The sequence below is a fragment of the Alosa alosa genome, chromosome 1, assembly GCF_017589495.1.
Source record: "Alosa alosa isolate M-15738 ecotype Scorff River chromosome 1, AALO_Geno_1.1, whole genome shotgun sequence".
Lineage (NCBI taxonomy): Eukaryota > Metazoa > Chordata > Actinopteri > Clupeiformes > Clupeidae > Alosa > Alosa alosa.
Window position 1 is genome coordinate 8448105 of NC_063189.1, and position 11571 is coordinate 8459675.

Genomic DNA, 11571 nt, shown 5'->3' on the forward strand with positions numbered 1-11571 from the left:
TCGTCGGCACTAACCTGCTCTTCTGGCAGGCGGAGCAGAGCCAGGCTTTGTCCCTCCGGCTGTAGGTGCAGCAGCACTTGCACACGTTGTACTGGCAGTCCAGGCAGGGCCGCTTGGGGTTGAGCAGGAAGGTGAAGGGCGCACAGCAGCGGATGCAGCAGCGCTCGTTAAACCTGTGCTGCCGAGACAGCAGCGTGCACCGGCTGCCCTCCGCGTCCAGCTCCTGCTTCATCTCACTGACACAGCCCAGGGAGGAGGAGAGGGGGAGGGGGTGGAGAAGAGAGGAGAGAAGAGAAAGGGGGAGGAGAGAGAGAGATAGAGGGCGAGAAAGAGAGGGAGGGAGGGAGGGAGGGAAAGAAAGAGGTCGGGATGTAGAAAGGAGAAGAGAGACAGACAGAGGGAAAGAGAGAGAGAGAGAGAGAGAGAGAGAGGGCAGAGTACACAAGAGGAGAGAGGAGAGGAAGAGAGAGAGAGAGAGAGGGAGGGCAGAGTACACAAGAGGAGAGAATGAGAAGAATGGAAAGGAGAGGAAGAGAGAGAGAGAGAGAGGGCAGAGTACACAAGAGGAGAGAATGAGAAGAATGGAAAGGAGAGGAAGAGAGAGAGAGAGAGAAAGATAGCACAAAAGGTGACAAGGTAGTGAGTGATGACGTCATAAACGGCATGTTTAAACCCCCCCTCATGTTCTGCTGTAATTGGGAGCTCCTCTGAGCAAGGAACCATCTAATGTATTCTGACAGTATGCACTTGAACAGCTGTGCGTTGCATTAGAGTAGCGACCCAATGACCAGGGCTACACCAGGATACCATTAAAATTCCATCTCTCAGGAGACACGCAAAAAAAAAAAATCATCTCTAAACAAATCTGGAGATTCTCTTAATGGTGAGTTGCTACGGCCACTGGCAGAGCCCCGCAGACACTGAGATGCCTGTGCTGCTCCACTGGTGCACCAACGCCGAGGGACACACCACTCACCCATGTTCTGAGTCAAGTTAACTAGAGCAGTGTTTCTCAAAGTGTGGTCCGCAAGCTAGCCCAAGTGGTCCGTGAGCAGACGTGGTAACATATAATATAGATGAGTTGTTTGCAATACTGAACTAACTTGTATGTAAATCCAAACATTTCTGCAACACTGCCTATGTAAGCCATGCCAGTTGAAATATATTCATATTAAACATATGAATTCTCTGACACAATAAGCAAGGTGCAAATACAATCAAAGTGGTTCAGTGAGTAGGAGGCTTATTGTGTAATTTACTGTTGAAGTAGGTCTACTTTATTTGTTTTAGCTAGGTGGTCCGTGAGGCTTTTTTTTATTGATTAAGTGGTCCTTGGTCTGAAAAAGTTTGAGAAACACTGAACTAGAGGAACCACACCACTCACCGATGTTCTGAATCAGGTTAACTAGAGGAACCGCACCACTCACCGATGTTCTGAGTCAGGTTAACTAGAGGAACCGCACCACTCACCCATGTTCTGAGTCAGGTTAACTAGAGGAACCGCACCACTCATCGATGTTCTGAGTCAGATTAACTAGGGGAACCGCAGCAGAGAGCCTAGTGCAGCCTAGTGTGTTTGTCCACCAGGGTGGACAAACACAATCTTCTATAATCACAACACAACACAACAAACCAACCTGCCACTGTTCATTAATTACTTAATTGCCGGCAAGATCGAATTACATAATTAGTGTTTTAATGGCTGACCAATTGTACGGGAATTATATGACAGTGAGAGAAAGAAAGAGGGAGAGAGGGAGAGAGGGAGAGAAAGAGAGAGGGCAGGAGTGAAAGAATATATGATTATTCCGTTCCAATGAAAGGTTCAGCAGAGGTCTGTGGATACAGTAAATAATGCATTGCATGCTGTCCTCTGCAGTCACTTAGACACTGCTAGAGCTATGTTTACTCTGCATGCTATAACAGCGCTCTCATTAAGGTAAAACAGGGAAGGGAGAGAGGGAGAGAGAGAGAGAGAGAGAGAGAGAGAGAGAGAGAGAGAGAGACCTGGGTAAGGTGTGCTTGCATCACTGAAGTCCTTAATGGTGATTACAGTGAGCATTGACTGATTGGGTTCGCTGAGCACTGCAGGATGTAGAAGGGCATAGGCTAATCTCACCAGATTACAGGGAAAGATAGGGGAAATAGACATGAGTGAATGCAGATTACACAAACACCCAAGACACAACACCAGGAATAGCTCATACTCAACCCTGGATAATATGATAATGTACCAATACGAATAATACACATGCAATTACTTGTGCTCTATGTAATGTTTCTAATCAATATACATGATCTGTGTAATGTATGTGAGGTCGATGTCTGTTTCACAAACTTGCACGCATTCAAACACACACACACACACACACACACACACACACACACACGTGTGCCTGCCCTGCTCCTATTGATATCCTCCTCAGCTCAATATTTCTGCATAGGAGAGATCAGCTCAAGTCTTGGGCATGATTCTAGGCCAGCGCAGGGCGTCTGTGCCAGGTCGTGTGTGTGTCTGCTGGGCAGGCCGCAGTGAAACACATGCCACACCGCAGGAGCCTGTGCAGGTGAGGGGAGCAGAGCAGGCAAATAAGCAGAGCTAAAGGCCTGGTTCAAGGGCCCTGGGCAGGAAACAGACCAACGCAAAATATCTCTGTTCAAAGTTACGACACCCACCAACTAAATATGAGACAAATACAGCTATGAAATGCTACACTATTCCCTAAAATTTCCCTTGGGATGAATAAAGTATCTATCTATCTATCTATCTATCTATCTATACACTATTGGATGATATACGGTACATTCTACAGTAATATAGTGGGAATATCAAACCAAATTGTTTAACGTGTAACTGCAAATTTAATGCTGTATGCTATAATGCATTTATTATCAAATATACATTTTATTGGTATGTAAAACTCAATATTTCAGCATATTAAGGCATACCAATTCATGCAACAAACAATTCCAAAATGCTATACCATCATAAATGCAAGATTTGCTTCGATTGGTAGTAGAGTGAAAATTAAATCCCTGCGGTTTTGTCGATGTGGGTCTCTGTCTTATTTTGTCCACCAATGTTCTTCCCATAGCAACTCCCGATGCACTGTGAGCCTGTCACCGTGATTAATGCTCATGTGCCAACCCTAATGTTATACTGCTATATTTCAAAGACTTTTGCAACATTGCAGCAGCATTACAATTCATATTCCCCTGCCGCCAAGCACGTTTGGTGCAACTGTGGGCCCAGAGTTGGGGTGGAGAAGTATTAAAACTGCCGAGCCTGTCACTTGTGGCCATTTCAAAGAGAGGGAAGGAATAATGAGGTTGCGAACAAACCAGCAAGCCGGTGCAAGAGAGGAGCCGCACTGTAAAGTGCCTCTGCACACAGGGATTTTAATCTCCCACTGCTGCCCGTACCATTCGGCTATTAAAATCTGGTTTCAAACAGTGCACAAATAGCCCATAGAGAAGGTCACAATAGCGAGTAATCTTAATCTCACAATGAGGCCTCTGTCCCCTCCCCTCCCCTCCCTTCCCTACCCTCATCCACTACTATTGCAAATGGTTTTTTCCCACTTTTTACTATCAACCAAATGATTTGGTGAAACTGAACTGAACCGGTGCGGGTGACTGAATACAGTGTTACATTGGAATAGAAACGACTCAGGAGATGTCACTGCCTGTGTCGACCTTTATAGCAGGCACCAGTTCGTTCGTCCACTGAGAGCAGGATGTGAATTTAGTTACAAGGAGTGTGCGTCTGGCTGGTGAGCAGGCTGTGTAATTGCGCGGACAGTGGCCCATGAGAGAGCGCTCTGGGTCTAATTTTACGGCTAATAACATTTACACATCATTCGGCACGAACAGCAGCGGGCATATTCTCTCGACTTTGACTTTGAGGATACGCGCTGACCCACTGAGACACGGCCCCCTCCGACCCTGTAAAAGGTTGAATGACTCACAACATCGATAGTACGCACAAAGGGCTGTTAGAGGAACTGCAGAGCGAGATTGTGGACACATCTGAATTCAGACTTCATCGGCCAAGAAAAGTGACAGATATAACAATGAACTTGGGAAATTCACCAAGGCACGCGCCCTCCAGAAATTGAACCTGTGGGTGTGGGCTTTGCTTGCGTGGCACACTGCTTCCGTTGAGCTGTTGTAGCATCACCAAACCAACACATCGCGGCGGACACAAGAGTGCACTGTGCTGATCCGTCTTGGCACTGTCTGCACTTTCTGTTAAATTGACTCGAGTGGCAAAGCCAATTACACACGGATGTCATGCTTGTGCAAACTCCAAACCAAAAGTCCGTTTCGGACTAAGTTTGGGCGATTCATCATTACTGCTGTACATCATGTGTGTGACCCCTTGAGTGCCATTGTATGGGAACTCCAACAGACAGCGTAACTGCTTCACAGTTTGGCACAGCTCATGCAAACAGTAGAGCAATTGTAAAACACGCCATCTGCCTGACTATTTGAGTCAATTATATTTGAAACATGCAAGCATGTCTGGATTACACAGGAAAGTCCAGAGGCTTTAATCCTCATGGGTCCTTTTTAATAAAAACAAAGTAGAGAAGCCTTTGTCCGTGCATGGATACCCAGCAAAACAATCGAGGTGTATAGGCTAGTGTTCACAGGCCTGAGGATGAGATGTTGGAGACAAAAAAAACAATTGATCTTTTCGCTTGAAGGGTCACATTTATTATTGGAGAGCTCAAGAGACTGTCTAGCCACTCCCACTTTTATGGCAGCCTAAAGTTGTCACTGCTTCTTCTGACTCTTAACTCTCACTTTCTCCAAACACACACACCCACACACACACACCCACACACACACACACACACACACACACACATACACACACACACACTGAGGCTTTTCACACATACACCTATCTCTGTCACATAGTGAGTACAGTCAGTGCATCCTGAAAACTGCAGTCAGAGTTGATGGATTTACGACGACACAAGCAGAGAATGGAGCCTCACGTGTCTGTCTGGCTTGTTTGGATGTGAACACTCCAGCAAGAGCCAACACACACACACATACACACACACACACACACACACACACACACATACACACACACACACAAAGTGGCTTGTTTGGATGTGAACACTACAACAAGAGCCAAGTCTATTCACAGACACACACACACACACACACACACACACACACACACACAGTGGCTTGATTGAGATCACAACCACACATGTGCCCATGCCTATGCAACACATCTGGGCATGTGTATTTACTGCTGCACAACAGAGAGATTAGCTCCAGTCCCGAAAGCATTGTGGAATGAAGTTCATTAGGAACCCGCAAGGCTGATTCCATTTGCTGTGACTGATGATAACTCGGAATGCTTTTGGGAAACTTAGTAACCCCAATCATTAAAAGGAATCAATCAATCAACCGCTCTGAAAAAAGGCATTGTTATCAGTGCCTGTGCTAAAAGAGGTTTTTCAGTAGAGTCTGTGCCTGGGCAGACTACTGGCCCTCTTGCTCAGCGCCGTGTGAGAGACTAATTTCTCCCCAGCAGAGAGGCCCTGCCCAGGCTGATGATGGGGGTGGCATTAGAATCTGTTCAGCATTGCCCTCTGTGGCTCTGTGGAGTCTGCATAATGGCTACAGTTTTGCATAAAACTCATTTAAAAACAGTGAGCATTTCACTCCAGCCAGTTCTGTTAAAAGCCTTTCAGAGTGGCGGCTGGATATCATTCTGGAAATGCTGTCCTTCGTCGTGACCCTACTCCTTAGACTGCTTTAGGTCACTATCTATGCCATCGGTGACTACTGAGCTAACTTAAGTCTTATTTGTGCACCAAGCCATATGCATATGATGATATGGACACTCTCCCTTCTGCCTCATCTAAAAACACTGCTGAGTCACGCCGAGATAGTAATCCCCACCGCTTGGTAAAAGCCAAACAAGTTCCGCCAATTTACTACGGCCATGTGTGAGCGCTCGGTTTTGTGTGTGCCCATAAAAGAGATGCAGCTTAGCTCGGCAGCATTCACAATGGACGACTGGACCCGTGCCTGCCACGCCACGCCACGCTCCACCATCTGTGCAAACTGGGAAACCGCTAAATGTACTTGCACACCCACACAGCCTTAGACACAGCTTGGAGCAGTCACCCCACGCATACCTACGACACAAACACAATTTCTGACCAACTCCACCCATGGTTTATTGCACATGACTTCCACTGCTGTGTGCATTTGCACATTGGTATTGATGCCTGGAGGGGCCCTGGGTCTGTCTGCCAAAACTTTTGAGTTTGTTCGAAGAGCAATTTGTTTTGGCAGCACAAAACATGGACCACTACAGTAACAAAAATAGAAGGCAGAGACCCTGATAATGTGCAGAGGATGGGTCATTATCGGTGACAAAGCTGTTCTTTCTAGCATAGATATCATATCAGGCGTTCATCAGAGCTGAGAACCTCTTCAAATATATCCGTCGTCCAGTCAGAGCTCAAGGAGCTTCCTTGTATTTTTCCCCTTAATCAGACACATCGCTCTCATCCCTGTTTTATATTCTGTGCCACTCCGAAAGTGTCAGACAGGAAATTGAAAAGCTGGATGCATGCCGCTGACACACACTTGGGAAATCGAGGAGAGCGAGCCGGGTGAGATCCCAAACACACAGCGTCTCAGATGAGCTCCTTTAGACCTGCCAAACTGCTGCTGTCTGTAAGGGTCAAATATAACCAGCCTTCTCTCACAGTCTGGATGTGTAAGCCCATAAAGCAATATTCAACATAACTAGAAGGAAACTATATGGCTTCACAGTCAAAATGTGAGAGCATTTCAAATAGTGTTATGTTATGCTGATCAGTTCAATGGCCGTATCAGACATGCAGACATCAGTAGATACTGTGCTAAGACCGGAACAGAGTGTGTTTTGAGGCAGATAAAGCCAGTGATGAAAAGGGCTTGAGTGAACAGCAGAGAAAAAAAAAACATTGATGTTTGGCATCCTGAAAAATGCACTTCTGAGAAGCCACGCTCCCCTCTGAGTGTTAAAAGGGTTTTCCGTGCCAGTGCTGACAGCTTGCTTGATATCAGTGCAGCAAAGACAAAACCACTAAGTACCCAGGACTCGCTTTACAATTCTGGCAGCGGCTCAGATGACCTTATACACACAGTTAACGGGAACTGAGCAGGAAGATCAACAAGCTATGGCCAGTCAGTTAGCCTCCGCTTGCTCTCAGAGATCCCTGGGTAACATGGTCAACAGCGTCATTAAGGACTTACTTACAGTAACTTGGAATCCTTTTCTGTGGAGAATTACCCATAGTGTTTTCCCAGGGATTGACCCTGGGTTATGTTTTTTTTTTTGTTTGAGGACATTTGAGTAATGTCCTCTCCAAAAGTACAGCATTATTTGTGCACTGCTTAAGAGCTTTCTAACCAAAGCGATTTCAATTTGCCCAACTCTTGCCCACAGTCTGTTACCTACTACTGCAGGACTAAATCTATTTAACTGTTAACAAAATCAGCCCTGGGCTGTTCACGCAACAGAGTGACTGAGACTGTGTCACTGACTGAATTACTCCACTAAATAAAGTTTCCATTAAGTGTGCGCAGAAGTGTAATTATGCCCCACTGCGACACACATTTGATTTTGAGGTAAAAGCCAACGTCACAAGGTCTGAGTCTGAAAATGAAAGAGATGGCTTACTGAGACGCAAATAACAGCATCGGTCAAATGCAAGACTAACTCCTTTTTATAAAGGCTCTTGTTCCCGGCGGATTATGGATTTCGGCACCTGGGTTTCTCTGGAGGTGCTATTTACAGCTGGCCTCGGCTTGTTTACTTGTCTGCTTTCCTTTGTCTCGCCTAGGTTTAACAACAAGACTAACCCTACCAAAAATCCAAATTTCACAAAATAAACCCATTTCATAAGAGGGGGGAGAACAATGAGATTAGCTCAGTGCTCACATACACCAGTCACTGGTCAATAAAGGAGCGGGATATTGTGCTGTATTCAGACAACTATTTATTAGGGAATTAGACCATCTGTACCACTCTTTTGCCCTCCTTACACAAGTGATCCTCAGAAATATTGTCACTACAGCAAGTTCTATTTCTGTCTGAGCCACCTAAACAAGTTTCCATTTCCTGCAATTATGTGTGCCCCTGGAGAACTACCTCGTTGCAAAACCACACCCCTAGTCTCACTGGTCAGTGTTGCATCCAGTGTTCACGGTGAATGCACAGTGATGTACACCTCTCTGCATTGTTACTTCACAGGCTGCTGACACAATATGCATTCCGTATTAACAATGGCTGTTCTTGAAGCAATTTGTTGAGAGATTATGGGAAATGACCCAATGCCTAACAGGAAAGGGAAGGTCTTCCTGTCCCTTGTTTTGGAATACATATTAAGAAAGGGGAGGCCTGGGAAATATCCCCTTTGCTGCACTCTAGAAATACTTGAAGTGCCAGACACCGATGCAGTGGATGGGGAATAGAGACAGGTATAGACGATTCTGTCATCATGACAGCATCACAGACACGATGCTGCAGCAACACTGAATGAATGAGTCATTTCCAAACATCCCAGTGATTAGATTAGGCACCACATTGAGAGCAAGAATGACAGTGATCATAGAGAAAGGCCCAAACACAGTCTCTTCTTCCCTCCCACACGCAGCATGTGACAGCGGGACACAAGTGCGTCCGGAGAGGATGACTCACCTGAGGCGCGCCTCCTCCTTCTCCCTCAGCTTCATGTCCCTCTGCACCACCTGCAGCACGTGCTGAGCCTCCGCCTCCGACAGCCCCGACAAGTCCAGCTTGCGGCCCATCTCTCCGGCCTCCGACCTGGCTCGACCGAGGGGGGTCGAGTGGAGTGGGGTGGGGTGGAGAAAAGTGGTCAGAAACACAAAGCCAGTTAGTTTAAGCTCATTCACAAAACATGTAAGGCCTTGGATGCCAAAATGATTACTGAGATCATGTGAAAAGACTAATAGGAAGGCTTTTGAGTGGTAACCATAGCGTTGTGCCCTACTCTTGTAGAAACTAAACAGGGCTGGTAGTACTAAGGAAGACACTAAGCTTATAATAAATTACACTGAATACAATATGATGCATGAGAGAACAAAGTCACTGTCTGCAATGACCCTGCTGCTGTTCATTAAGTGTGTGTGTGTGTGTGTGTGTGTGTGTGTGTGTGTGTGTGTGTGTGTGTTTGTAGAAAAAATGCACATGATGTTCAAAGCATATAATGAAGTAGACAAATGTTTTCAACAATGGAGCCAAAATGGGTCACCAAGTGTTATTGTTGTTGGGACATGTCAGAATCCAGACTAGAAACAGATAGTAATGGCCTACATACTTTTCTGAAGTCAAATATTTCTGTTTTAGAATGCACAGTAAATAAGATAGGCTATGATTGAATCATAGTTTTCAGCTTGAACCTGCAGGTGTAACAAATATGGTTTCAGCATATTAAAAGATGTAATTTCTCCCCCAAACCAATTAATTTTGTCCCCACAAAAAAACATTGTGCAAGTGCAAAAAAGCCACTTACATAAGGGTGCTAATCAGAATGCAGCAAGTGGATTACAAGCAGCAACTGTATTGTCACTTTCACGGAAAAATTGGCAGCCTGTTCAGTGAAATGCTCAGAATCTGTTGAGCCAACACCGCCAGCAGAGAGCAAATATCGTTCATCCCCGGAGCATACAGTAACTACAAATGGTATCCACTCTTGTAGCTTCTGCCACTGTCTGTAGACATGAAAAGAAAAAGAACAGCTGTCTCTGTTTTTAAAAGACGCCCCAAATGTCTCCCAAGGCAGAAAAGCTCCAACATAGCTTGCCAATGCCTCACCGTGGCAGTCAATACAAACAGCCTCAGCATCATGATTCATTCTTCTCTGCCTCTGTCTCTTTCACACACACACACACAGACAGACACGCGCGTACTGCAGTTCCTAGGTTGTCGCTGAAGGTGATGACCGAGAGAACATTACCATACATTCAACAAATCCTTATGTCGAAATTTAGGCTAGCACAAAATCTTCTTCAACGCGATATGATCAAAAACATACAGCCCTCGCACGTATTAGTGTATTTTAATGTAGCAAGAGAGGGAGCGAGGGAGACCATTATTACACTTCCCTCAATGACAAGAGAGACGTTCAGGTGGCAACCACGGAGTTTTGTGTAGACGACTAGTTAAATTGTAAATAATGTTGGTAGTCAAACCTTACCTGACGCCTTCCTTAGCCGCTTGCAAATCGACCCGTGATAAATGTGATCCGTGTGTTCTGTCAATGGACAGTTGTGCGTTAACGACCCACAAAAAGCCACGATTATAGGCTATTGGTCGTCTATTCGGTTAAATCCACGGTCCCTCCAGTCCTTAAAAACCCATACTGTATGTTCCGTTTTCGCATTGACTACCTGGACAGTTACAGCTCAACCCCAAGCGTGGTCCTTGCCTGGTCAGTTTAGTAGATTAGTCAGCGCACCTGACCAACTAGCACTGCAGCCGACCTAGACTTCAATGGTACCACGTTACCCTTGGGGGACCACATCTGCTTGCCCGACCGACTTCCCGTAAACTGAACACGGGGGTCATGTGAAAGGATGGCTGAGAATTTAAAGAGTGGAAGGCGGTGTAGCGGAAAGCGTAGAGAACCTGTTAATAACTCAATTGAAAGTTCTCCTTTTTTGTGGCCCACTACAATTCCAGATTTCTTTCTTATAAATATTTTGTTTTGTAATTTAGGTGTAATTTATGGTTGAACGAGGTAATGGTCGAATTTAACATCTGTTCTGCTTTAGCCGTCCGAATCTGAAACCCTATTGCCTATATATTCAGGCAAGGGGCTGAATAAGGCTATAATAGCTTACCTCTATAGGCAGTGTAGGTAGGAGGGCCGACTCAGGGGCCATCCAAGCAGTTTTGCCCACCCAAACAAAGTCAAGCTTTTTTTTTTTTTTTTTTTGAAGTTGCGCATCTATCTGATGATGCCTTTAAGGAAAACTGATTTTTCACATAGCTCTCTGTTTCTCAAAGTCACTGAGTTGTCAGTACGGAAAAATCAATCGTGATAGCCTACCTAGCTCGAGTTACACTGTAGCCGCCTGGTTACTCTAGCTGTTGGCAGAGATGGGCAAAATACATCAAAATATATTTTAAATAAAATATCAAATAGGCCTTGTCTATTTTAAGTGTATCAAAATACACATTATCCACACCATGTATCATAATAAAATAGGCTATAGTTTTGAAATGTATTTTGAAAGTACTAAACATACGTTTTAAAGAGAGCATGATATCACTTTGCAAGCCTTCCATATGTATTTACTATTTAATATATTCCTTCAACAGTACACTGACACTGTTGATTAAGTGGACAGTGTTTGAGAGCAACAGCTTTTCTCTGCCTATAGGAGACATGCCATAACCTGCAAATAGTCAACAGATGAACTATTCTGACCTGCCTGTTACATCTCATAGCCTAAATACTGTATCAGAGACACACTCAAAAAGTCTTGAACTGAACTTGTCAAGTGTTACAAAGTGGA

The 11571-nt window shown here is 45.0% G+C and overlaps 1 protein-coding gene across 1 annotated transcript in view; it reads right to left on the minus strand.

Annotated features, from left to right (window-relative positions):
- The window catches only part of myripa (myosin VIIA and Rab interacting protein a), a 37632-nt gene extending 27049 nt beyond the window's left edge, over nt 1–10583 (minus strand). The window contains exons 1-4 of the mRNA XM_048258395.1: nt 10248–10583; nt 9564–9762; nt 8729–8854; nt 15–236 (exon numbers count right to left, since the gene is read on the minus strand). Coding sequence (XP_048114352.1) covers nt 15–236; nt 8729–8854; nt 9564–9565 — 350 coding nt within the window. The 5' untranslated portion in view covers nt 9566–9762; nt 10248–10583. The remainder of the gene's footprint in view (nt 1–14; nt 237–8728; nt 8855–9563; nt 9763–10247) is intronic.
- Between the last annotated feature and the right edge of the window lie 988 nt (nt 10584–11571).